Below are 26,934 nucleotides of genomic sequence, written 5' to 3' on the forward strand. Positions count from 1 at the left end.
TCTGTCTTTCTATGTGATATAAGCACGTCCCTCTCTGGGCCCAGAACCCTCTTCTCTACAATGGGATGTTGGGGCTGGTTGAGGATGCAATCTCTCTCTTTCTTTCTATCTACCTGAGCCCACAGGGGGTTTCCATAGCTCCAAGAGCGGAAGGCAAGCTCAGGATATACCACGACAAAGCCCTGGTAGTCAATAGCCACAGCCTGTGCCCAGGGAGCCCTAGCCCTGCCCTCCGGCCTGCTGCTGAGATCTGCTGAGGCAGGGTCTGATGTAGATTGGGGGCTTGGGACCTGGACAATGTCTTCTCCAAACTAAAATAAACTCATCTGCCCCACTAGAATGTAGGCACCATGAGGGCAGGGAATTTGCGTGTTCAAGTGCCTTGAACATTACGTACACGGAACAGATACCAAATAAATACCTGTGGGTGAAAAAAAATGACTAATATTATGCAGAAGCCCTAGTGGTGCAGTGGTCAAGAGCTCAACTGCTAACCAAAAGGTTGGCAGTTAGAATCCATCAGATGCTGCTTGGAAGCTCTTTGGGCCAGTTTACTCTGTCCTATAGGGTCGCTATGAGTTGGAATCAACACAATGGCAACAAGTTTTTGGTTTTAATGTTTAGATGGGGAGGGGCCAGCCTGGGCCCACCATGTGCCTGAGGCAGAACTGGGGTTGGAACCCACTCTGGCAGCCTTCTCCTCATCAAGTCCAAGCTAAGGGGATGGTGGCCTGGGCTCAGCCTTTTTTCCTAAAAATCACCCTCAATCTGAGGAGCTGTCCTCAGTCCTCTTAGAGTGAGGGCCATCTGGACCCATGGGGACAGAGCTGCAGACAGCAGTGCTGCTAATCATGGGATCTCAACCTCTCTTAATGGACCTTCCAGGCTCTGCTAAGAATACCAGGTTAATTGCGTCCTGTAGCAGCAATGAACAGGTCCCAGGACTATGCCCAGACTTGAGAAAGGCCAGGAGAGGGAGGGAAAAGGGGAAAGAGGAGGAGGAGAAAAAGGGTCATTGGAAGAGTGCCTACAGTGTACCAAGCCATTGTCCTTAAATGTTATCTCATACCCTCTTCACAACAGCCCTGGGGTTACATGATTACACCCAGGAGTGGATTAACCAGTAAGCATGGCAGTAACCGGTTTACAGTAAGCAAGGTATGTATGGGCTTAATTATGTTTACTTACTAATCTTTAGTGCACAATTTCACATGGATTTCACATCTTTGTTTCCTATCATCTCTGTGGTGAAATCCATGTGAAATTGTGCACTACAGATTACTAAATAAACACAATTAAGCCTGTGCATATCTTGCTTATTGGGTAATCTTTCCCTGACACCCATTCTGCGGTGAGCAAACTCAGGGGGGAAGAGTCTTATGCACAGCTAGGTAGTGACTGAGTCAGCCTTGGCGTCAGGGACTTGATCTTGAAGGTTCTTGGAATTCACTTCCTAGCCCTGACAGTTTCCAGCTCTGTGCTGCGGCAAGTTACTTCCCCTCCTGGAGTTTCTTGGTTTCCCCATCTGCTCCCTCCCAGGATTCTATGAGAAGTTGCACGTGACAGTTTGTGGCACGGAATCTGTCTAACAGGAGGGACTGCTCCAGGAATCAGAATTTGCTCCAACATTTTCTGCGGATCAAGACGGAGCTCACCAACTCCTGGGTGAGGTTTCTGGGTAAACGCCCTGAAGGTCCTTGAGCCCCCACCTCCTCTAGGAGCTTGCTGAGTGCACGTGGTCCACTTGCAGGCACAATGGCTTGTGTGAGGGGCCCTCTTCCCCTCCTTGGCCTGGTAGTGCCTGGAGCCCGCAGGCACAGCGTAGGGGTGGGGGGTGAAGCACTCAGGACAGGACCGGAGGAGATGGAGACATCAGGGCTGGGTTGTGCTATGGTAGAGGAGTGGAATAGTGTACAATGGGGGTGGGACAGTGTAACAATGATTTCTGTTCTGTTTCCACCTGAGTATTTGAAAATTGCTAAGTGTTGTATACCAGTGAGGGTCCCTCAGGGAAGAGGCTGGGCTCTGCCTTCAGAGAACCTTGAGGGAGGAATGATTAAGTGACCAAACGGGAGTCCGCAGACAAGGCCCTTGGATGGCCTCTGCCATCCCAGCTAAATCTCAAGACAACCTGGACCTGACCCCAGATGACAGGTGGGGAAATTGAGCCCCTGAGTCCAGGTGAGACTTGCCCAGCTAAGGGGGAGAGAAGTAGGGTAATGAGTGTATCTGGGGGAGATGGGTTAAAACTTTCTAGAGTTTCCGTTGCCATTCAACACTCGCTGACACGATAGCAGGGAAAATGAAGGCAGGACAGCCCGTGGGATAGGCCCCAGGCTCTTGAAGATATTGGGGATTCTCTTGTCTTGCCGGCCCTAGAATGGGCTCTAAGCTGATTCAGGGACCGTCTCCCTCACCCCTCCGTATCAAATGAGAAGATTACTGTGGAGGCTCTTTGCGAACTGTGAAGTGCTGTGCCTCTGACGGTGCATCTGCTTGTGTCAGTGTGTGCATATCCTTGGGTGTGTGTGAGGATGTGCAGCTTGTGAGTGCACATGCATGTGTGTGCACATGACCAAGTGAAGATAACTCTCCACCCTGCCCAACATGTCCTGTTTGGCTGAGCCTTTTCTCCTCAAAACATCTTAGAATCTTTTTTGGCGTTTCCTCGCTGTTTCTCAGTTTACAAGAAAGGGAGGGGGCCATGGTCCGGAAACCTAGCAATTGTCTGTGAGCCAGCCAGCTCTTCTCCCCTCCCGCCCTCGCTTCATCCTGTGGCTGTCCCTGGAGACCCAGCTGCCCGGCACTGCCAGTATGGCTGGTCTACGGGGCCAGCTGCTTGCCTGGCTCCTCTGTGTGTGTCCCTTCTGCCACCTGCTTTCCCTCCAGGGTGTTGTGCTGGCTGCTTTTAAGTCTTTGTCCCATTGACTCTTCACAACACCCTAGTTTGGGGGTGCTGTTATTGTTCCCATTTTATAGGCAGAAATGAACCCTCTGTGGAGGGACAATGGGTTTTCCAGAGTTACCGAGTCAACTGGCAGCACTGCTGGGACTTCCACTCCCACCTGTCTAACTGCAGAAACTTTATTCTTAACTTTGGGGCCTACCTAGTGATATATTCTGGCTGGTTGGCTGAATGCATACACGAATGGAAGAGCAAAATATACGTTTTTTGGTCAATATTGAGCTAAAAGGGGAAGTTAAAGCAATAATAACAATGGTTATCATTTATTGACCATCCCTGAGTGGTATAAACGGTTAAGTGTTCTTCTACTAGCCAAAAGCTGGCTATTCAAACCTACTGTCTTAGTCATCCAGTGCTGCTATAACAGAAATACCACAAGTGGATGGCTTTAACAAAGAGAAGTTTTTCACAGTCCAGTAGGCTAGGAGTCCGAATTCAGAGCACCGGCTTCAAGGGAAGGCTTTCTGTCCCTGTCGGCTCTGGAGGAAGGCCCTTGTCATCAATCTTCCCCTGGTCGAGGAGCTTCTCAGCACAGGAACCTAAGGTCCAAAGAACATGCTCTGCTCCCGGTGCTGTTTCCTTAGTGGTATGAAGTCCCCATGTCTCTCTGCTTGCTTCTCCCTTTTTATAGCTCACAAAAGACTGGCTTAAGACACTCTCTAATCCTATAGATCTCATCAATATAACTGCCACTGATGCATCTTATTAACATCATACTGATAGGATTTACAACACATAGAGAAATCTCATCAGATGACAAAATGGTAGACAGCCACACAATACTGGGAATCATGGCCTAACCAAGCTGACACATACTTTTGGGGGACACAATTCAATCTGTGACACCTACCCAGAAGCTCATCAGGCGACAGGCCTGGTGATCTGCTTTCGAAAGCTCACAACCTTGAAAACCTCACGTGGCAAAGTTCTACTCTGCACACTTGGGTATGCCATGAATGAGAATTGACTCAACAGCAACTAACCACAACAACAATATCATTTATTGAGCACCTACTATGTGTTAAATCCTTCAAATAAAAGGAAATGGAGCTAGGATTATTGTTATTCCCATTTTTCAGTTGAGGAAGCTGAGGCTCAAAGAAGTTAAAACATCTCGTTCAATGTGGGATTTGGGATTCTAGTTAGTCAGACTCCAGAACCAGAGCTCTGACCCCCAGGCTGTCCTGGTTCCCTAGACACGGGGTGAGTGTGGACAGGTGCCCATTTCAGCAGAGACACTGGGGCCAGTCAAGGCTCTCAGGGAGCTGGCTCCACAGGGCCCACCTCATGATACCCACCCCCACTCTCTCCCACTTTGGAGCCGCTTCCCCATTTGTCTCGGAAATGGGTTTCTATTTCAGTCTAGGATGGAGGATCTGCCAGCCCAGACTCTGGCTCTTCCTCTCTGACTGTTGGAGCATATAGTTCTGGCCAGTACCCTGGCCTGGGATGTGGAGGAGTTCTCTGGGCACCCCCCCCAGCCAACCCCAGAGCCAGCCCTATCATTAACAGCTTTCATGGTAGGGCAGAGCCAGCAAAAGATGCAGTGGTTGGCCTGTGGAGAGGCCGCAGGCTGGGTCGAGGGAAACACTGATGTCCTCTGTGCCCAGTTCAGTGCTGAATGCTGGGGATTCAGGGACAAGTAAATCCAGCCTTTTACTTAGGGAACTCCTAAGCTAGGGAGTGAGACCTGGGAGGGCTGGGACAGAACCTGGCACCCTGACTCCCAGTACGGTGCTGGCTGCTCAGTGGCCCCAGGAGACAGCTGCACCTGTGGAGCATCTAGGAGGCAGATTTGAGCTCAAAGTGAGGAATGACATTGTCTCTGTCACGCCAATGAGATAGGAACTGGCCATTCAGGTCAGCCCACAGTTCCTGAGTGCCTCCTTTTGGAGGAACCCTTCACAGGGGAAAGAAGTCAGACTTTGGAGTCAGAGCTGGGTTTGAATGCAGGCACCTGCATTTATTGGCTGTGTGATCTCAGACAAGCTACTTAAAGTCTTGGAGTCTCAGTTTTCCCCATCTGTAAAATGGGAGTAATAGAACCCTTGAGCTGTTCATGGAGTGGATGAAACAAGATAATGCTTGTAACATTACTTGTAAGTCCTTCAGAAGTCTTAGCTCACTTCCCTCCTCACTCTGGAAAGCCCTTGATCTGAGGGAGAAGACATTCTCTTAGCCCAAAGCTAGCCTGATGGTTGAGGCAAGACACATAACTTGTAAGATGTTAGAATCTACTTTACAGATTCACAGATAGTTGACATTGTGGTATACAGTCTGGTTCCTCATGCCCTCAACATCAGTTCCCACACTCCCAGGGTGAGCATGCGTCCATATCATGAAAAGGAAATACAGGCACAGAGAGGTTGTATTTGAGGCAGCCCAAAATACCTGTGTTGTAAATAGTTGCTAGATAAAGCAAATAATGGATTAGAAACCAAACAGTCCTCAGCCTAGATCTCCTGCCCAAGATGGAAATCACTAGATTTAGACTCCTTAGTGAGGTTCACTGAGCACCTTCTTAGTGTCTGGTGCACACCAGGGCTTTATATGGATTCATCTTTACAATTAGAAGTCCTGGAGGCCTAACAGTTAAGCATTCGGTTGCTAACCAAAAGAATGGCTGTTCAAACTCACCCAGCAACTCCTTGAGAGAAAGAAATGGCAATCCACTTCCATAAATATTTCAGCCTAGAAAGCCCTATGGGGCAGTTCTGCTCTCCCATGGGGTCGCTATGAAAATTGACTCAATGGACAATAACAAGTGTTGGCAAGGATGTGGAGAAATTGGAACCCTCATACACTGCTGGCGGGAACGTAAAATTATGCAGCCATTTTGCAAAAGTTTGTCATTTCCTCAAAAAGTTCAACATAGAGTTACCATATGACCCAACAGTTCCACCCCTAAGTATACACCCAAGAAAACTGAAAACTCGTGTTCACACAAAAAACGTGTACACAAATGTTCATAGCATCATTATTCATAATAGCAAAAAATTGAAAACAACCCAAACGTCCATCAGTTGATGAGAAGATAAACAAAATATGGTATGTCCATCTGTTGTCATTGTTAGTTGTCATCGAGTCAATTCCAGCTCATGGAGACCCCATGTGTGTAGAGTAGAACTGCTCCATGGGGTTTTCAAGGCTGTGACTTTTTGGAAACAGATTGCCAGACCCGTCTTCCAAGCTGCCTCTGGTTGCATTCAGATCACCTACTTTTTGGCCAGTAGTTAAGTACTTAGCCATTTGCACTACCCGGGGACTTCTTATCTTTGTTATATCAGGTAGTAAAAAAAAACCCTGGTTTGTGCTCCAGAGAGGGACACTATCACTATAGTCCAAGGCTGTTTGTGATACCAAACATCCTTGAGAAGGTAGCCTGGAACATACAGAAATCTGAGGAGCAGGCGTGAATGTTGAGAACAGAGAGGTCAACAGGAACCAGATTTGGCTTTATCCTCAGGCACTCGGAGTCAAAGAAAGGCTTAGGCAAGGGAGTGATGAGACCTGATTTTTGCTCCCTCTGGCTACGAAAGGGGATGGATTGGCAGGGGAGATGGAAGACAGGAGAACTATTAGGTGGCTATGGCCTGGGCTGGGGCAGGAGCCATGCGATGAGAAAAAAGATAGCCTGACAGATGTAAAGATGGAGCATGTCTTAGTTATCTAGCGCTGCTACAACAGAAATACCACAATTGCATGGCTTTAACAAAGAGAAGTTTATTCTCTCACAGCCCAGCAGGCTAGAAGTCCGAATTCAGGGCATTGACTCCAAGGGAAAGCTTTCTCTCTCTGTCGGCTCTGAAGGAAGGTCCTTGTCATCAATCTTCCCCTGGTCAAGGAGATTTTCAGCACAGGGACCCAGGTCCAGAGGGCATGCTATGTTCCTGGTACCTCTTTCTTGGTGGTATGAGGTCCCCATGTCTCTCTGCTCCCTTCTCTCTTTTATAGCTCAAAAGAGATTGGTTTAAAACACAATCTAATCTTGTAGATCTCATCAACATAACTGCCCCTAATCCACCTCATTAACATCATAGCGATAGGATTTACAACACATAGGAATATCATATCAGCTGAAAAACTGGTGGACAATCATACAATGCTGGCAATCGTGGCCTAGCCAAGTTGACAGATATTTTGGGGGAACACAACTCAGTCCATTACGGAGCATGAGCAGGACTTGGTGACTGACTTGAAATGCAGCCTCAGCTTTCCCAACAGGGAAATGGTAACGAACAGGCCCTGTCCCCTGGCTTCTTCAGGTGGGTTTGGAGGATGGCAGACATTTCAAACAGTAAACATTTCTCCGTGGGACACTCCCACCCCTGGGCAGGGTCTAGGTCAAGCACAATGCCAGACACCAAGGGCCCTTAGCTGAGTCTGCAAGCTTTAGGGGCCAGAGCCAGGCTCCCCACCCAACCCCACCAAGGGAGAGCTGGTTGGGGCTGAGAGGCACAGCCTGGATGAGCTGTGCTGATGGGGCACCTAGCTCCACTGGGCCCACACTCCTCCCTTCAAGGAGAGGCCAGTCAGGCCCACAGCTCCCTGAGTGAATGGCATGGGGTTTCTTCCTGTTTTGCCCTCCTCAGCCATGCCCCACAGAGACAGAGATGGGATGGAAGGGGAGGGAGTACAACCTGGGGATGGTGCTGGGGACAAGAGCCAGGCACTGGTGACACTGAAACTCCACCCCTCACCAGCTGAGTGTCCCCAGGAATCATGAGTCCATCTGTCCAGCAGCAGGGCCAGGACTACCTGTAAACCTGTTGCCGTCAAGTTGATTCTGACTCACAGCAACCCTATAGGACAGGGTAGAATTGTCCCATTGAATTTCTAAAGAGCGGCCTATGGATTTGAACTGCCAGCCTTTGGTTAGCAGCAGAGTTCTTAATCACTGTGCCACCAGAGCTCCAGGGCCAGGACCAGGACCAGGACCCAGGTATTCTGATTCCCATCCCAAGGCCCAGATGGTCATATTTATCTTCTTTCTGAGCCTCAGTTTCCTCTGCTGTGAAGTGGGCATGAAGTAGGACAGGAGAGAATTCTGGAAACTCTAAGGGCTCCCTTCCCTGGTCTGAGAGACGAGGCCTATATGGTCCTGGCAGTTGGAAAAAGTCATCCTCTGGACTCCTCTGAGTCCCCATCTATGAAAGCCATACCCTGTGTCCCCAGGAAAGGAAAGCCAGACGGGAGCATCAGCCCTGGGATGAGGCACAGGAAGGGAGGCGCCCCACAGGCTCACTGCAGGACTATAGGCCATTCATTCTCTTGCCTACTCTGGGCCTCAACTCCCCGCCTATGACCTGAAGGGTAGAGTCGACCATCTTTGAGATATCCCTTTCTAAGTCTGTCTTTTTTAGGACTCTGGTTGTCAGGGCTTGCGGAAGGGCATATTGGAGGAGGGGTGGGAAGCTGTTGTGAGCCCAGTGTTCAAGGCCCCTGATTTGACCCCACCACCTGTTGGCCCCTGCAGCCTTCTTGTACCAGGACCAGTGCCCCACTTCAGCCCCTAGTATCTCTGGCGCAGACTCTAACAGCAATCAATCCATCCTCCATCCGACAGCTCAACAGAGCCTCTTAAGTCTCAAATTTGATTATGCCTCTGCCTTGCTCCACAAACCATCAAGGGCTCCTCAGATGGCACCCCACAGTGCAGAGGCTAAACTTGGTAGCCAGCATTTTAGGCCTGTTGGGACCTAGCTCTCATGACCTCTCAGCCTCCCCTCCGGCAGGGCCCCTCAGCTCCTGCAAATGCAGACACTTGCAGATGCCCTCGTGCCTTGGCATCTCCAGCCTTTGCCCAAGCAGATCTCTCCACCTGGAATACCCTCCCTTACCTTGTCCATACTTCACAAAAGAATCACCTCCTCCAGGGAGCTTTCCTTGATACCCTAGCTGGGGATAGGGGCCTCTTCTGCCTTTCCAGAGGCCCCTGGGTCTCCCTTTTCATCTCTCTTCCCTACTAGCTTGGACTCCTCTGGGACAGAGACCAGAGCCCAGTGAGGTTCTCACCCATTGTAATGCACCCAGCAAGTGCATGTCAAAAGGATGAGTAAATGAGAAAAAAAAGCAAAGGTTGCAAGTAAGGCCATTTCTCATGAGTGTAGCTGGTCTGTGAAAAAATTATGGGAAATAATAGAAGCTCCACTGAGTGAATACCTGCTGTGTGGCAGACCTTGAGCTAGATGTTCTAGAGCCATTGTTTTTCCTGGGAACCAGGTCTGCTGGGTGCCCAGCTCTGCAGAGGGAACAGGGCGTGTGGCAGAGGGGCATAAAAGCCAGGAATGGGCATTTGGATCTGATTCTGTGGGCTGGGGCTTGAAGAGCTCTGAGTTTCCCAGACGGCTCTGATGAAGAAAGGCCTATTCTATCCAGGAGCAGCTTCTTACTTTTTCTATCCCCAGGGCAGGGCCAGGGAACAATTTGGGGAGCTTTGTTCTGCCCCCTTCACCCTCATCCACTCCATAACCTACCAAAACTAAACCCATTGCCGTGGAGTCAATTCTGACTCATAGTAACCCTATAGAACAGAGTAGAACTGCCCCATAGGGTTTCCAAAGCTGTAAATCTTTATGGAAGCAGACTGTCACATCTTTTTCCCACAGAGCAGCTAGTGAGTTTGAATTGCTGACCTTTTGGTTAGCAGTCTGGTGCTTAACCACTGCACCACCAGGGCTCCTTTCATAACCTACAGGCCCTTTTATTCTGTGATACAGACTCAAACTGATGTCATGAGCTATGCAAAGATATCATTACAACCAGCCCTCTCACACCCCCTATCCAGAATCTCCCCAAACAGATGTTTCACTGCCACCCTGAGCCCTACTCCACCTTCCGGGGCAGAGTCCAGTCTCTTTACTGGAAGCCACAGAGATGCTCCCCCTTGCCACACACACACACACCAGCCTGGTCCTGGGATGTCACACACAAGGTCACCTCGCAGTGATCTGTTTTTCATCAGGCCTGTTCTGCAAAGGTCATGTCCAAGATCTTCTTTGTGATGGAGCTCAGATGCGCCACTAGCTCCTATGGTCCCATCTCCTCAGCCTCACCTAGAAAGGTAAGCTGCCCACTGCTCTTCACTGAGCTGGGCCCAAAGGCTACCCGTTCTGCCCTGTGCCCGGCCCTAGCCAGGGAGGTTCCTGTCCGGTGAGGGAAAGAAGCCCACGTGTGAGGGTGTGAGAAGTGGGGGGGGGGGGGGAGTGGAGGCAGAATGTATGGAGAACTTCCAGAAACTAGCTTGTGAAAGGAGGAGGAGGCACAGCTAGAGAGACACATGGGGTCAAGGATGAGGTTTTACTAAGCCGGGAGAGACTGAGGAGTGGAAAGTGTTTGTGGACTAAGAGGAAGGAGTCAGCAGAGATGGCAGCATCTTGGACAGGGCTAGGAGGAGGGAGTTCCAGGCACAGGGGGGCTGCAGAGCAGGCCAAGGAGGTCATGGAAGAAGTAGGAGAGAAGGGAGCAAACTCAGGGGGTTTTCTAGGTGGCTGGGAGGTTGAAGGAAGCCCTTCTGCAAAGACTCTGCTCTGAAAAAGGAGTCGAGGGCAGTTGCGGGTGAGGGTTCAGGGCAGGCAGGCAAAGGCTTAGAAGAGAGAAGCCGACAGGACAGGCAAAAGATCAAGGACCAGCGACCTGCTGTGTGGGGTCCTAAGGTGCTCGCCCTAGTCATGTCCTCCAACCACTGTCAGCTCCACAGAGCAGGACAGAGCAGTGTGATGATGCTGTGAAGCAGGGGTGCAAATTGACAGGGTGTGTTCAAGGGAATCCTGGGTCCTGGCGTACAGGTCCAGGCTGGCAGTGGAAGGAAGAAAGGCCAGGAAAATGGACCCAGTATGCTGGAGGCCCCTAATCAGAGACCCAGAGGCAGAGAAAGCAATCGTGTGCAGCTGGGAGGCTCTGAGAGGAGAGCCCGATGGAGCAGGGCCGGTGTGGGGTACCAAGGAGATAAAGGTCAGGGAGGGGAGAGGACCAGGGAAGACTTCAGACAAGGCAGATGGAGAGACAGGCAACCCAACCCCTCCAGGCCACATCCTGTTCACCCTTCTTGCCTGGGACTGTTCACAGCCTGAATCTTGCACACACTGCCAGATAGAGGCAGCCCTAGCATACACTTAACCGCCTTAAATTCTATTAGTCCCTAAACCAAAAAATAAATAAATAAAACTGTTGCTGTTGAGTCGATTCTGACTCATAGCAACCCTACAGGGACAGGGTACAACTGGCCCATAAGGTTTTCAAGGCTGTAAAGTCTTTACAAAAGCAGGCTGCCATATCTTTCTCCAGAGGAGCTGCTGAAGAGTTCAAATCACCAACCTTTTGGTTCACTGATGAGCACTTAACCACTGTGCCACCAGAGTTGCTATTAGCCGAAAGGCCCCCAATAAACACATAATCTAAGTATCAACTGCAGTTTGCAAAGAGAGCCTCAAACCAAGTCCCCTCACTCTCAGTTTCCTGTTCCTAAGTCCTCTTTGTGTAGCATTCTTGAACCACTTCTGGAAATTCATTCATTCCCTCATTTGATAAATATTTCTTAAGAACCTACTGTGTGCCAAGCACTGCCCTATGCACCAGAGATGTGGTACTGAATAAAACATGAAATGTCCTCCCCTGAGGGAGCCTACAGTGCCACTATGAGTCAGAATCGACTTGGCAACAACTCTTTTATAATAGTTTATACTTAAACTGCAGTTATATAATTATGCATTATAATTTTATAAGTTCATAATTATAAGATAAACTATTTTATTAGTAAAATGGTATGCTAAAAGGTAAATGCTTATTCAAAATCGCCAAAAGGTAGAAACAACCCAAAGGGTCATCCACAGATGAATGGATAAACGAAATGTGGTGTATCCATACAATAGAACACTATTCAGCCATAAAGAGAACTGAAGTTCTGATACATGCTACGTACAGCATAGATGAACCTTGAAAATATTATAAAAAAAATTTTAAATTAAAAAAAATTTTTTTATAATTATGCTAAGTAAAATAAGTCAAACACAAACGGACAAGTATTGTATGACCCCACTTAACATGGAATATCTTGTTGTCGTTAGGTGCCGTTGAGTCAGTTCTGACTCAGAGCAACCCTGTGTACAACAGAATATCTATAATAGGCAAATGCATAGAGACAGAAAGTGGATGGGCAGTTGCCAGAGGCTGGGAGAGGAGCAGTGGTTAGTTGTTACTTAATGGGTATAGACTTTCTGTTTGGGGTGATGAATAATTTTGGAAGTAAATAGTGGCAATGGTTGCACAACATTGTGAATAGAACTAATTTTTAAAAAGATGATAAATGCTAAGGAGAAAAATACAGCAGAGGAAGGAATCAGAAAGCACGTGTGAGGGGTTGAGGCTTGTGATTTTAGCTAGCATGGTGAGGGAAGGCCTTATCAAGAAGGTGCCATCTGAGTAACCCCTGAAGAAGGTGAGGTCTATTCAGAGTTCTTCATAGTTGGAACAACGTACTCCACAGCAGGAACCACCTGCTCACCCCCAGCTCCCACACTGCACTCTGAACCAGGTGCTTGGCCCTGGCTTTGGTCTCCTCCCAGTCGGCCCCTCAGATACCCACAGGGCCCTGCTCCACTCACAGTGTTGGCCACTAATGGAGGCGCCAGTCTCACATGACTAGCATTAGAAATTGAGGATTTGGGGTTTGGTGGAAGGCAGCCCAAGTCTGACTGGAAGGCCACTGACAAAGTTACTAAACTTTTAGGAGCCTCAGTTTCCTCCCTTCAAAATGGCAAGAAGAAGCCATGTCCCAACTCACAGGGCCCCAGGCAGGGAATGAGACAGAGAGCAGAAAAGGGCTTTGTCCTCAGTGTTAGAATGGTCACAGCTCCCTGACCACATACATGCCGGGTTTATAGGCCTCACTGATGGGTTTCCTCGGGCCTGGGCATGAGCACTGGAATTGCCTGGTGGGAATGAAGACCAATTGATGAATGGTCTTGAGACAAGCTCTGAGGAGAGGCCTGGGGCTTTAGGGCAGCCAAGCTCTGTGGCCCCAGTGGCAGGCTGGACTGGGTGAAGGAAGCAGTTACTAGGGCAGATCTCAGGATTTGGTGTGACAAAGCACATCTGTCAGGGAGCTTTCTCATGGTGGAATGTAGTGGCCTGAGACAGGAGTGAGCTCCCTGTCATGGGGAGTATGCAAGATAAGCCCTTCTCTGGTGGGAGGGGTTTTTGGGTCAGATTCTCTTAAGACTTCTCTGGCCATGAAGGTCCAGAAGTCATGCCCCTGTCACTTGACCCCCAGCCTCTGAGGTCTAATTGGGTGTTTCGTCCCTGACAAGTGAGCTCAGGCCCCAGGAGTTGCTGGGGGTGGCCAGGACAGGAGCCAGGGCAGGTGGCTGCCATTCATGGGAGATGAGGGATTCTCAAGGCTCCCTCCACACCCAGACCTTCCTGTAGAGCTTAGTTATCTGGGCCTTAGTATCTGTCTGCAAAACAGGCAGGATTATACCCCACAAGAAATATTCAGGCAGTGTTGGTGGCCTGTCCTTCCTGAGGGTTGGGGTGAAGGGGTAGCGTAGGCAGACTTAGGAATCCTATTCTTGCAGCCATTATGTTCGTTCTCTGTGACAAGTCTTCGCTGTCATCAACCAAGACAAAGTTTTTTTATATTGAGCCAGACAGAACCACAGGCAGAGCCCCAAGGCTCACCTTCGCAGACTGGAGCCACTCATTCGACATTTCCCAGTGCCTCTTAGGGGCTGGAGCCTGTGCTGCTTTCTGAGGCCCTAAAGGCAAAGCAGACTTTATCCCCAATTCTTAACAAAATTAGGGGAGGGAGGAAGTCCAGCTGACATTGACCCTTGGCCTGTTCTTTCCTACTCTAACTCCTGGCCCCTTTTCTTCGCCCTGTCTCAGGTGGCTCTGTTCCTGAGAGGCAAGCTGTCATGGTGGATTTACTGTACACTTTGAACAAGTTCCTCATCTTCCTGGCTTCAGTTTTCTCAGGGCACCTCTCTTCTTGAGCACAGATTTTATCATCTTCGGATCTGTGTCCTAATCCCCACTTGCGGCTGACTCGCTGCGTCACCTTGGGCAAGTCACCAGCCCTATCAAAGCCTGTTTCTTCATCTGTAAAACGGGGATCACAAAACCCACGGCACAGGGCTGTCGTAAGAGAAAATGAGATCCTGCAGCAAAAACACTTAGCTCAGTGCCTGGCACCTACAGAATAGCAAAGAAACTGTCGCTCAGGAAACTGAGGCTCAGGGAGGTGAAGTGACCTTCCCAGGATCACACAGCATGTAGGGATGAATCTGGGACTGGAACCCAGGTGTCCAGCTTTCCTGTTTCCTGCCCAGAAGCTACTGAGGTGATACAGTGGTTACTCCGGGAGCTGATGGGAGAGGCATCTCCTCATGGGAAAAGAACTGAGGAGGGCTTCTCTGACGGCCCGCATGGAGGACCAGGCTTGGCTTGTCAGTCCCTCAATCTCCACCTGCTCCTTTGCTGGTGGCCTCCGTGTGCACTGCCAGTTCCAGTCTCTCCTGCAGAAATGTTGGATTCTGGGGCAAAAAAAGCTGTGAACATGGGACAGTAGAGAGAAGAGAGGGGAAGTACAGGGTGCAGGTCTATAGGCAGGACTTCTGGTTCTAAGTCCACTGGTGGGTAAAGCTTCAGGTACAGCTGGAACCAGGCACTCAATGAACTTCTCAGTAGCCTGTCTATTCCCATCTCTAGACTTTGCCGTTCTTTGGCTTTATTTAGACATTCTCCTCCCTGGTGGTGGTGTCTCCAGGGCCTAGGACAGTGCCTGGCACATAGTTCAGCTGACTCCAGCAGCTCCAGCAGCTTCAGCCTCATTTCCTACCAGCTTTGCAAACACAGTGGAAAACATGTCTTCTTCCCAATATCCCAAGAAAAGCCCTAGGATTGACTTGAAGGGGCCCAGCAAAGGTCACCCATCCACCCATAAGCTGGCCACAGGGCCTGAGGGGCCCACTTTTTTCTCACTGGTAGGCCTAGGTCACAGACTCCAGGAGGGTAAAGAAGGAATCCCCCCAAAGAAGAAATAGGGGATGAGGCTCTCATCATGGTGTGGGAGCAGGTGGCAGGGGAGGATCTGGGAGCTGGGTGAGGAGAAATTACAAACCAAAAAAAAAACCCAAACCTGTTGCCGTCAAGTCGATTCTGACTCATAGCGACCCTATAGGACACAGTAGAACTGCCCCATAAAGTTTCTGAGGAGCACCTGGTGGATTCAAACTGCCGACATTTGGTTAGCAGCTGTAGCTCTTAACCACTATGCCACCAGAGTTTCAGAAGATAAACTACAGACAAGCAAAATAATGAATGCCTGCAGGGCAGGCCAACCCGCTGGGCCTGGGCCATCTTCTCCCCAGCAGACTGGAGCCTGGCTATCTGTGAGGAGGGGTGGATCCCAAAGGCACTAACTGAGGCCGTCTGCCAACTACACTCCTTGCAGCTGAACAGCAAGTCCTTTCTGGAAGGGAGATCCGAGAGGCAGACCCCTACAGTTGGCACAGGGAGATAAACAGGACAGCCTGGGGGTCTAGGCAAGGAACAGAGACCCTCTTGCTGTAGCTCCAGGGACCTGTTACCAGTTCCCATCAAGCTGATTCCAACTTATGGCAACCTTATGTGTCTCAGAGTAGAACTGTGCTCTGTAGAGTTTTCGATGGCTGATTTTTCAGAAGTAGATCATCAGATCCTTCTTCTGAGGCACCTCTGGGAAGGCTCAATTCTCCAACATTTCAGTTAGCAGCTGAGCATGTTAACCATTTACACCGCCAGGGACTTGAGCTCCAGGGAAAGAGCGGTTTATTGGAAGGCTCTGAAGATAATCTCCCAGAGCCAGGGTGGGAGGTGCTATGGCCCCAAAGACACGGACTTGGAAAGCCAGGCACTGTCTCCCCTCTCCCCCCCACCGCCCCCCCGGCTCACCAGGGACTGCCCTGTCACCACTGATCTCTGAGCCTCTATGCTCTCTCTCCCCACAGTTTCTCAGCCCAGAAGTTTGCTGGGACCTCTCAGCCTTGTGCCCACCAAGGCGGCCATGGTCTTCAGCCCCCTTCATTCACATTCCCAAGAGACAATCTCTTATTAACTTTACTGAGCCTCAGTTTTCTCATCGGTAAAGTAGGGCTAGTAATTGTGAAGGGTAAATGAGACACTGTATATAAAGCATTTTGCACAGCACTTGGCACACACCCAATGCTCACTAAAAGCGTTTGCCCCGGTTGTGGCGAGGATTCTGTGAGCTCATGGACGGGCAGCTGGCGCATAGTAGGGGTTCAAGAGATGTAAGTTCCCTCTTTGCTCAGCCTGTACAGGCCAGAAAGAAACCAAAAGAACCAGCCTCGGCCCGTAAATTCCCCCAAAGCGACAGCTTCCCCTTCCTTGCACTTCAAACAGCTGTTTCAGTTCCAGCTTTGATTGCCGTTGAGTGGGAGGTGAGAAGGGGAAGTGGAAAAAGAGAAGAGAAATAAGGTTCCCTACCCTCCCTGTGAAAACCTTGGTGGCGTAGTGGTTAAAGTGCTACTCGGCAGTTCAAATCCGACAGGCGCTCCTTGGAAACTCTATGGGGCAGTTCTACTCTGTCCTATAGGGTCGCTATGAGTCGGAATCAACTCGACGGCACTGGGTTTGGTTTTGGCTCGGACCCTCCCTATGCCCTCCCTCAGCCATGCCTGCTTCTTTCGAGGCTAACTTGGCATCGCTGGTGGGATTGAAACTTTTTGGGGGAGGGATGGGCTCTGCCCACTGCCAACTGTCTCCTGGTACATCAGGTACCTGGCCTCAGGCTACCCCAATGCAGGCCCCAGGATGTACCCCTTCTGGATGCTGCATGGGATCAGGGCTGGGTTGGTGAATAGAGCACAGAAGGCATAATGACCCTGTAAGGTAGTTCTGTTTACCAAGTGAGGGCCTAGGCTCAGAGAGGGTAGGTGACTCGCCCCAGCCACACAGCAAGTCTGCGGTAGATCCCAGCCTGTCTGACTCCTCAGTGAATGGAAGCTGGGTCTTGACTCCTGTCATCCTGTGCCCTTGCCACTAAGCTCATGGGCCAGGGACCAGGCAAGGGGGTTTCCAGACTTTGTTTCCCAGCAGGCAGTCAAGCCAAGGTTGGGAAGCCTCTTCCCATGTCCAGCCTGGTCTGGGCTGGTTCCTGCCTTGGCTGGGTAGCCGGCAGTGACTCAGGCTTCCAGCTCCTGCCTCTGGCCATCAGAATTGCTCATCCCCACAAATATGAGGGCATTGGGGGAGGGGGGTGTGGGGTCATGTAAAGGGGTATCACTTTCTGAGACGTAGGATACAAGCAACCCAAGAGGCGTCAATCCTTGTCAGTACTTCCTCGTGTCTAAACTAAATTTCTCCTGCTTTGGGACTAAACTGACCCCATGCGGTGTCATCTGAATTGAGACTAACCTGGCAGAGGCTGTCCCCTCTGTGGAGTGAGGGACTTGAGTGTTTCTGCCGATGCTACATCTGTAAAGGAGGTGAACAGTGGATGCCTGGCTTCAGGGCCTCTACCTCAGGCGCACAGGGCTCAGCACTGGCCCTGTTGCCCCTGCCAATGTCTCCTGTTGCTCCTATGAGTCACTGTGACCAGCGTGAGAATCTGAGAACAAGGGCTAGAGCCCTTGAGCCTGGGAAGGCCATCTGGGAAGCCGGCCTGTGTCTTGAGGATAAACAGGAGAAAGGCTGGGGACTGGGTCAGGAGAAACTGAGTTTGGGAACCCAGTACTGAGGCTGCTCAGTGCCAGCCAAGGAAAAAGGCCTCTGCTGTGTGCAGACCCTCTCTGCATCCCTCTGCCCAGGGCAGCAGACAGCCAGAGCCAGCTTAGCTGTCTGGGGCTGTCCGCTGGTGCCATCTCATGGCAACAGGCCCTCAGCACAGGCAAGACACAGCCTCTCCGGGATCCCGTCATTTGAGCATCTAAGTATGGACTTTGGGGACAGCAATGGAAAAGGGGTTCTTAGAATTGGAAAGACTGTGTTGAAATGCCACCTGGCTGGGACACCTTGGGCAGCTACTGGCCCTTCCTGAGTCTTAGTTCCCTTATCTATGGAGAGTAATCTCTACCCTCAAGAGATACAGATAAAAATCTGGCACAGAGTAGACGCGTAAGAAATGACCCGCGGAGCTAAGGGCCCAGAGACTGATGGAGACTGAAGTAGGCTGAGGGAGGACAAAGTAGGGGGCATTTGGGCTGGGCTTGGAGTTGATTCATTCAGTTAACAAATGTTTATCAAGTACCTACTGTGATCCAGGGCGCCTCACAGACATGGTTTCATTTAATTAAACAGCCCTGTGTGGTAGGTGCCAACAATCATCCTCATTTTACAGACGAGAAAACTATAAAAAAAAAAAAAAAAATAGGGAGGATAAAAACCAAACCAAACCCATTGCTGTCAAGTTGATTCCAACACACAGCGATCCTGTAAAACAGAGTAGAACTGCCCCATAGGGCTTCCAGGGAGCGGCTGGTGGATTCAAGCTGCCAACCTTTTGATTAGCAGCTGAATGCTTAACCACTGTACCACCAGGTCTCCATAGGGAGGATAAGCAGGAATTATTCAGAGAAAGTGAAGGAAAAGCATTCCTGGGAGAGGGAATAACCTGTGCACAGGCCCTGAAAAGCCAAGTGGAGAAGGTGGGACTGGGCCAAGGGAGCCCTGGCAGGCTTGGGAGCAAGTCAGTGGCATCTGGACCCTGCCTTGGAGGTTTTATGACAAGCCAACCCCGCTCAGGCCTCCTGCCTGGCCCTCTCTTTGCACAACTCACCTCATGCTCTTGCTGCAATGTTTGCTCCTCTTTTCTCACATAGACTGGCCTCGTCTCCCACCGCCTGCCTTTGCTCATACTGTGCACCCTGCCTCTTCACTCTTTTTCTGTGCCCAAGCCCCCTGGCCCTTTAAGACTCTGCAACAGGTACACCTGCCCCAGGAGCCCTTGCAGGTCACTCCTTTACAGGCTCCCCTCCTAACCCCACTCCCCCTCCCCCAGGCCCAGTCAGGTCAGCGGGCAAAGCCAAGACCTTGTGAGAACAGGCTGTTTCCTTTGCTGTGATTCAGTCATCCTGAGATTCTTTGAAATCCCAAGCCCTGTTATACTTGGCTCAGAGGCCCTGTGAGCCCTAAGGTAGAAGCTCATTTGATAAGGCAAAGAACCAAAAGGCTGAGTGGGTAATGGGCACTTGGTGGCTGCTGAGGTGCCAAGCCAGGGGTCCAGAGATTCTGAATGCTCTTGAACCCCTGGGAGGGATCAAGAGGGTGGGGAAGGAACAACAGTCTCTTTCTTTATCTGTGAAGTGGGAGCCAGTGAGCCCTCCCTATGCTCCTGAGGTTGCACCAAGCACCCTTGTCTGGATAAAGGGGCAGGACTAGGGCTCTCCAGATCTGCAGACCTCTGAGTCACCTTGGTGAGGCACAGTGGAGATGGCCTTGTGTTTCCCAGGATGGCAGGAGCCGAGACCGCTGAGGTGGCCAAGCCAAGCCCTACTCTGGGACTGACACCCTCAGGAAGCCCTTGGAGCTGCTGTCATTCCTGGGACAGACAGTACCTCACCCTGGTAGGAGTGGTAGGTCATTCTGGGGACCCTGCAAAGCTGCTGGGCTGAACACTGAGCTGCCTTGCCCTCCTGGACCCCAGCACTGCTCAAAGCAGACCAGGAAGTCCATGCTCTCAGCCAGTGCAAGCAACCTCCTAGCACAGGCTTCAATAAGCAGTAGGTGCTCAAACTGTATGCAACTGGCTGAGCATTTACCAGGTGGTTCAAAGCCTGAAATTTTCCAGTTTGGTCCATGCTTTTGGCCCCCATCCAGTTCTTCGATCCCTTTGCCTATAAAATGGGTTTGGTAGTGAGGTCAGTGGTTTTAAGGAAACCTTCAGCTCCCGACACTCTTGGATCCTAAGATTCTGCACAGCACTTTACAGTGTACAAAGGCTCCTTACTCCCTCCTTGGCGGTTCATCCTCCCAACTTTCTGGAGATCAATGTCACCAAGTTCCACCGAGGAGGCTCAGAGACAGGAAGGGACTTGTTCAGAGTCAGGCAGTGAGTAAAGGCAAAGGTAGGGTGCCAACCCAGGCCTCAAACTCCCAGGGCAGTGTTTTTTTCTCTGCACCATCCTGCCCCCATGCCCAGTTGCCTTAGCCGCTCCAAATCTAAGCCCACCTCTTCCAGGTCACCCTCCCTGATTGCTGCCGTCATTCCTGGAGCTGGCCTCCTCGGGACAGTGAAGAACCATCTCTCCTCTGGCCATCCTAACAGCTCTGAGCCCTGCTCTGGTCTGGTGGTGAAGAGGGACCAGAGGAGGGCTTGGCACAGGCAGAGAGAATCTCAACCAGGTGATTTCTCAGGGGCATCACCCCTGTCCCCACAACCCAAACACATCATTCTTAATGAGCTCTAGAACTACCAAGTGGGAGGTGGGCAGTGACTGCTAAATGAGGGAATATGAGAGGATCTGATGGCATATAACCCAAAAACCAAACCCATTGTCAAGTTGATTCCGACTCATAGCGACCCTATAGAACAGAGTAGAACTAGGTGCTTCACAAATGTTTGTGAAGAAAAGGAAGGGAGGGAGAAGGTGGCCAGATAAATGAGTGTATAAGTGGCTCACTACACAGAGGGCACATCAGTGAATGAGCAACTGAATGAAAGAAGGAAGGAGGGGTAGATAGAGGAGTAAGTGGCTGGGAAGATGAATGCATACCCACTGGCTCTGTGGGTGTTACAGCTAAAGACCTAAGAGTTCTTTAATCATCAGTCTGCTCATTTGGCAGATGAGAAGACTGAGACAGGGCTAAGGGCTGGATCTGTGGGGCTGGCCTTTGAATGGAAGCCTCTGGTCCTCCCCCATCTCTCTCTCCACTCCCTCACCTTCCTTTCCACTGTTGGGTGGGAGAGGGTTGCTGGAAGGTGGCCTTTTTCCCTGTTTCTGTGCTCCTCCAGGCCCAGTTTCCGCCAGGCCTTGGCACTGGGCGGGGAGGGGGGGAGCAGGGAAGTGACCACCCCCACAGGGGCTATTTCAGTCAGAGACAGGCCCTCCAGGAAACAGGAAGCTGCCTGCCCCGTCAGAGGTGTCCCAGTCTGGGCTGAAGGCAGGGGAGTAGGGAGCCTCAGGTCTGACCTCCCCTTGCCCCAACGCACACAGGGCCACCAAAGTGCTGTGGGAACAGGAGACTGCACGTGAGTGTCAATGTGTTCAAAGTCATGGACCAGTGTGGAGGCTGGGGAGGGGCAAACAGCTGGACACAAGGAACTGTGATTTTGGGCAGACACGCTGAGTCCAACACTGACCTAGAGGAGATCCACGGAACTGTGGAACCTAGAGGAGATGAGCAGAATTGGGGGTTCCAGAGGAAGGAACTCCAGCCAGCTGGAGGATCAGAAAACTAAGAAGCCACTTTGGATCCGGGGATTGATGGGTGGTTAGGGTTTTGACGAATGGAGGTGAGTTGGATGGCACTTTGTGTGAAGGGAACAGCAAAGATGGGGAGGCAGAAGATGGGGTCTGGGCCTCTGGCCTATGAATGGCTGTGTGGCAATCTCAATGTCTGGGGAACAATGTGACCAGAGAGAAGGGGGGCAGGAATGAGGGGCGGGGTGGAGTGGGGCTGGGGTACTTTAGATGAGGCTGGAGGGCTTGACAGGGGCCTTGATTGTCAGGAGAGGGGTTTGGGCTTTTCCCCAAAGAACAGAGGGATGCAGGGAAGGGTGTAGTTAGATTCACCTCTTGGAAAACCCCCAACCTGGCCAGAGTAGTGGCTGGCCAGTAAGAGGCTGGTGTCTGAGCTGTTCCAGGGCTTAGGGCCCAAGAGTAGGTGACAGATGTGAGAGATAGTGGGAACCACATCAACTGTTGCCTGAGGTCTCACTGAACCAGCCCCTGCCAGAAACTGGGAGAACAGCTCACCCCTCCTAGGTCCTCAGAAGGCAGAGCAGATGGAGAAACTAGGCAACAGCCAGCCCTGTCTCTGCCGGCACTACCCTGTAAGTTTGCCCGGAAGGCAAAGGGCTCCCTAGATCCCCTTGTGCAGCCCCCTGTCTCCTTCTGAGAAAGAGGGAAGGGCTCCCGTGAAGGCCAGGAATTGGGAAGGGCAGAAAACAATTGAAGTCTCAGGGCACCTGAGGCAAGGGGCTCTCTCAAGGAGTAGGTCTGAGGACACCAGGCCTCCCAAAGAGAAGCTCGAGGGCACAGTACCCTTCCTCCTACCCACTTTCTCCTCACCATAACCCTCAGCCCTAGCAGGCTGGCTTCCCCTCAGATCCTGCTTGCTTCACCTTCCTCCCCACCTGAGGTATCCTCACACCCCTCTCCACCATGGAAATCCTACTCAACCACCAGCGCCCTGCTTCATCCTTCAACCTCTTCTGAAAAGCCCCCTCGGTCCTCTGGACTACACTGGTCTCCCCCTCACACTAGCATCTCTATCTCTGCTTCGTGTCTGTATACCGTGCCCTCCGGTGTCCAGCAGGCAGCAAATAATCAGTAAATGTTTGGAATGTGAAAATGAGAGAACAAATGCACGAATGAGTAAACAGCCTGAACAAATGAATGCAAAGATGAATGAATGAATTTTCTCTTTCTTGTACTGGTGTGGGTTCCTGGCTACACTGGGGGGACCACCACGCTTCCTTTTCTGGTCTTAGCTGGGCACCCAACCCTCAGAGCGCATGGGCTGAAGCCCTCAAAGGAGCTTTGATGGTAAAAGACCAGGTGGTGTGGGACATGGGCTGCAAACTAGAGAATCCTAACATCATTTTTGCAATTGCCAGAATTTGAGTAAAATATTTTCATCAGAATCAAATTTAAGTTGAAAAGAATTAGTTTGGAGAGTTTTTCTTTAATACAGTTTTGTAAAATCTCTACTTAGCTGGTTCCTACTGACAAAGTATACTCACATTAAGAACAGTTAATACGTGTGCCAGGCCCTGATCCTCATCACACTTCTGTGATGCAGGTACTGTATCACCCCATTTTGCAGGTGGGGGAACTGAGGCACAGAGGTGAAGACCACACCACTCACACATGGGAAGCTGAGATTTGAACTTGACTATTTGGGCCAGGATCCGTACACATGGTCTCAACCTTCTACCACCCTCTGAATGTATTTGCAGGACTTCATTTTTTTTTTTTTTTTTTTGAACCTCAGTTTATCTCGCTAGTAAAACAGGGAGTTGGGAGGATTGGATCCACTATCTCAAAGGCTTTGCCCTAGAGGTCCACTGAATTTAGGCTGTAAATTCTCTCTAGGTGCCAGTAAACATGGAAATCCCAGTTTGGAGGTAAGTATACAGGAGCCAGACTTTCCCTGTCAGGAAACCCCTTAAGGCATTTGTGCTGCTGCCCACCCACCCAAAACCCAACCTGACAGATGAGGGACTAGGTGTGATGTACAACAGCATGGCATTTGTTGAGCACCCACTGCATGTCAGGCCCATGGCACATTTTATTGATAAGAACACAGGCCCAGAGAAAGCAAGTGACACGCCCTAGGTCAAACAACACGGAAGTGAGGGAGTCAGGATTTGAACCCAGACCTGCCTAGCTCTGAAGCTGGGCTTATAACCTCTGCGCCCTGTGCCTGTGAGCTACACCAACTGCCTCCTCTGAGTCACATGATTTATGTTCTGGTTCTGGATCTGTTTCTAACTCAGTGAGTAAGAGGGAGCAGTCACTGCCCCTCCATGTGCCTCAGTTTCCCTCTCCATAATTTAAGGGGTTGACTTGATTGGTTCCTCACCCATTTGCCTTCAGGGAAGCTGTTCTCACTCTTACCACCAGAGGGAGCTGCTGCCTTAGTGGTTCTGCCAGATCAGACTTTGTAGCCCAAGTCAAGTGGAAAAAGGCCTCAGGAAGTTTCTGGATCCCCTCCTTTCTTCGTTTTACAGATAAGGAAACTGCAGCCAAAAGAAGGACCGAGGCTTTGGAAGGTGGAGTCCAGACTGAGGTCATATCGGTTAACTGGGCTAGGATCTCAGACAGAGAGGCACCAGACCTGGCACTTCTTCTCAGGGGGCTTCCAGTCCTCATGGGAAAGACAAGTAGGTCCACTGCAGTCACAATCTCCAAACTCCAGGGAGCCCAGGGATAGCAGGAAGTCCTGCAGTGTCTACTTGACAGCCCTGAGGGGTAGGTGCATCATTCCACCATTTTCCAAGCTGAGGCTCAGAGAAAGTATATCACTAGCCCGAGGTCACACCGCTAGTAAGTAGCAGAGTTGGGATTCGAAAGCCAAGTCTGTCAGGCTCCACTAAAAGAGAAGGAGACATTTGACCAGGGTTTTGAAGGATAAATAAGTTAGTTCACCAGGAAGGCTGCTGAGGAATGGATACTATAAAAAAGAAAGCAAATTGGATTTCTCCCAAGCTTGAGTTTTGTTGCACTCCAGGTTCCCTAAAGTGAGGGCTCTGTGGGGCCTCTGTGTGGGTGGTATATATCAGAGATGGACAAAGTTGGTACCTTCATTGTTCAGATGGGGAGATCAAAGCCCAGAGAAGGTCAGGGGCCTATTGGGTACTCAGTGGCCGTGGTCACTGACAGGTTGTGTTACTTCCCCAGTGTCTCCCAACATAGGAAGCCCAGTTGGGTAGCCATGGAGTTGGACAATGGAACTGACCAGGATGTGGGCTCACTACCCAGTAACTGCATCTACCGTGAGAACTTCAAACGGCTCCTCCTGCCACCTGTGTACTCAGTGGTGCTAGCAACTGGCCTGCCGCTTAACGTCTGCGTTATCGCCCAGATTTGTATGTCCCGTCGGGCCTTGACCCGCACGGCTGTGTACACCCTGAACCTAGCCCTGGCTGACCTGCTGTACACCTGCTCCCTGCCCTTGCTCATCTATAACTATGCCTCTGGTGACCACTGGCCCTTTGGGGACTTCGCCTGCCGCCTGGTCCGATTCCTCTTCTACGCCAACCTGCACGGCAGCATCCTGTTCCTCACCTGCATCAGTTTCCAGCGCTACCTGGGCATTTGCCATCCTCTGGCCCTCTGGCACAAGCACGGGGGCCGCTGGGCTGCCTGGTTAGTATGTGGGGCTGTGTGGCTAGCCGTGACCGCCCAGTGCCTTCCCACAGCTGTGTTTGCCACCACAGGCATCCAGCGTAACCGCACCGTCTGCTACGACCTGAGCGCACCTGCCCTCGCCACCCACTACATGCCCTATGGCATTGCCCTCACAGTCGTCGGCTTCCTGCTGCCCTTTGCCTTCCTACTGGCCTGCTACTACCGCCTGGCCTCTCACCTGTGCCGCCAGGATGGTCCGATAGGGCCCGTGGCCCAGGAGCGGCGTAGCAAGGCGGCCCGCATGGCTGTGGTAGTGGCAGCCACTTTTGCCCTCAGTTTCCTGCCTTTCCACATCACCAAGACAGCCTACCTGGCAATCCGCTCTACATCCGGAGTCCCCTGTCCCACGCTGGAAACCTTTGCAGCTGTCTACAAGGGCACACGGCCCTTCGCTAGCTTCAACAGTGTGCTGGATCCTATTCTCTTCTACTTCACCCAGAAGAAGTTCCGCCATCGGCCACACAAGCTAATGCGAAAACTCACAGTCAAGTGGCAGCGCCAGGGTCGTTGAGCCCATGGAGGCAGGACACCCAAGGCCTGGTCAACCATCATGTCTGCCGTTGTCACTGGAACAGTAGTTGTTAGGTGCCTTGGAGTCAGTTCCAACTCATAGAGACCTTATGTACAATAGAATGAAATTCTGCCCAGTCCTGCACCATCCTCACAATCGTTGTTAGGCTTAAGCCAAGTGTTGCAGCCACTGTGTCAATCCATCTCTTTGAGGGTCTTCCTTTTTCACTGACCCTCTACCAAGCATCATGTCCTATCCAGCAACTTGTTTCTCCTGATCACATGTCCAAAGTACATGAGACAAAGTCTTGCCACTCTCATTTCTAAGGAGCATTCTGGCTGTACTTCTTCCAAGATAGATTTGTTCATTCTTCTGGCAGTCCATGTATATTCAATATTCTTCACCAACACCATAATTCGGTTCTTCTTTGGTCTTCCTTATTCATTGTCCACCTTTCCCATGCATATGAGGTGATTGAAAATATACCATGGCTTGGGTTTTTTTTTTTTTTTTTTTTTTTGGGTTAGGCACACCTTAGTCCCCAAGGTGACATCTTTGATTTTTAACACTTTAAAGAGATCTTTTGCAGTAGATTTGCCCAACGCAATGCATCATTTGATTTCTTGACTGCTGCTTCCATGGGCATTGATTGTGGATCCAAGTAAAATGAAATCTTTGACAACTTCAATCTTTTCTCCACTTATCATGATGTTGCTTATTGGTCCAGTCATGAGGATTTTTGTTTTCTTTATGTTGATGTGTAATCCATACTGAAAGCTGTGGTCTTTGATCTTTATCAGTAAGTTCTTCAAGGCCTCTTCACTTTCAGCAAGCAAAGTTGTGTCATCTGCACATTGCAGTTATTAATGTGTCTTTCTCTAATCCTGATGCCTGTTCTTCATATAGTCCAGCTTCTCGGATTATTTGCTCAGCATATGGATTGAATGGTGAAAGCATTCAACCCTGACGCACACTTTTCCTGACTTTAAATCACTCAGTATCCCCTTGTTCTGTTTGAGTGACTGCCTCTTGGCCTATGTACAGGTTCTTCATGAGCACAGTTAAGCATTCTGGAATTCCCATTCTTCACAATGTTATCCATAATTTGTTATGACCCACACGCTTGAATGCCTTTGCATGGTCAATGAAAGAGGTAAACATCTGGTTTTATCTGCTTTCAGCCAGGATCCATCTGACACCAGCAATGATATCCCTAGTTCCACGATCTCTTCTGAATCTAGCCTGAATTTCTGGTAGTTCCCTGTGAGTGTACTGTTGCAACTGTTTTTTAATTATCTTCAGCAAAATTTTACCTATGTGTGATATTAATGATATTGTTCAATAATTTCCACATTCTATTGGATCACCTTTCTTTGGAATGAGCA

General features: G+C 50.4%; 1 protein-coding gene across 2 annotated transcripts; it reads left to right on the forward strand.

Annotated features, from left to right (window-relative positions):
• Positions 1-1,551: 1,551 nt before the first annotated feature.
• P2RY6 (pyrimidinergic receptor P2Y6) lies at positions 1,552-26,039 on the forward strand. Of its 2 annotated transcripts, none has more exons than XM_003420051.4 (2): positions 1,552-1,665; positions 24,529-26,039. In XM_003420051.4, exon 2 carries the CDS (start codon positions 24,563-24,565, stop codon positions 25,547-25,549), a length of 987 nt encoding a protein of 328 aa, XP_003420099.1. In that variant the 5' UTR covers positions 1,552-1,665; positions 24,529-24,562; the 3' UTR covers positions 25,550-26,039. The 2 variants fall into 2 exon arrangements, with proteins under 2 accessions (XP_003420099.1, XP_023394749.1); XM_023538981.2 differs by lacking the exon at positions 1,552-1,665 and adding an exon at positions 23,133-24,011.
• The last annotated feature ends 895 nt before the right edge of the window (positions 26,040-26,934 follow it).

This window comes from Loxodonta africana, chromosome 7, assembly GCF_030014295.1.
Source record: "Loxodonta africana isolate mLoxAfr1 chromosome 7, mLoxAfr1.hap2, whole genome shotgun sequence".
Taxonomy (NCBI): Eukaryota; Metazoa; Chordata; class Mammalia; order Proboscidea; family Elephantidae; genus Loxodonta; species Loxodonta africana.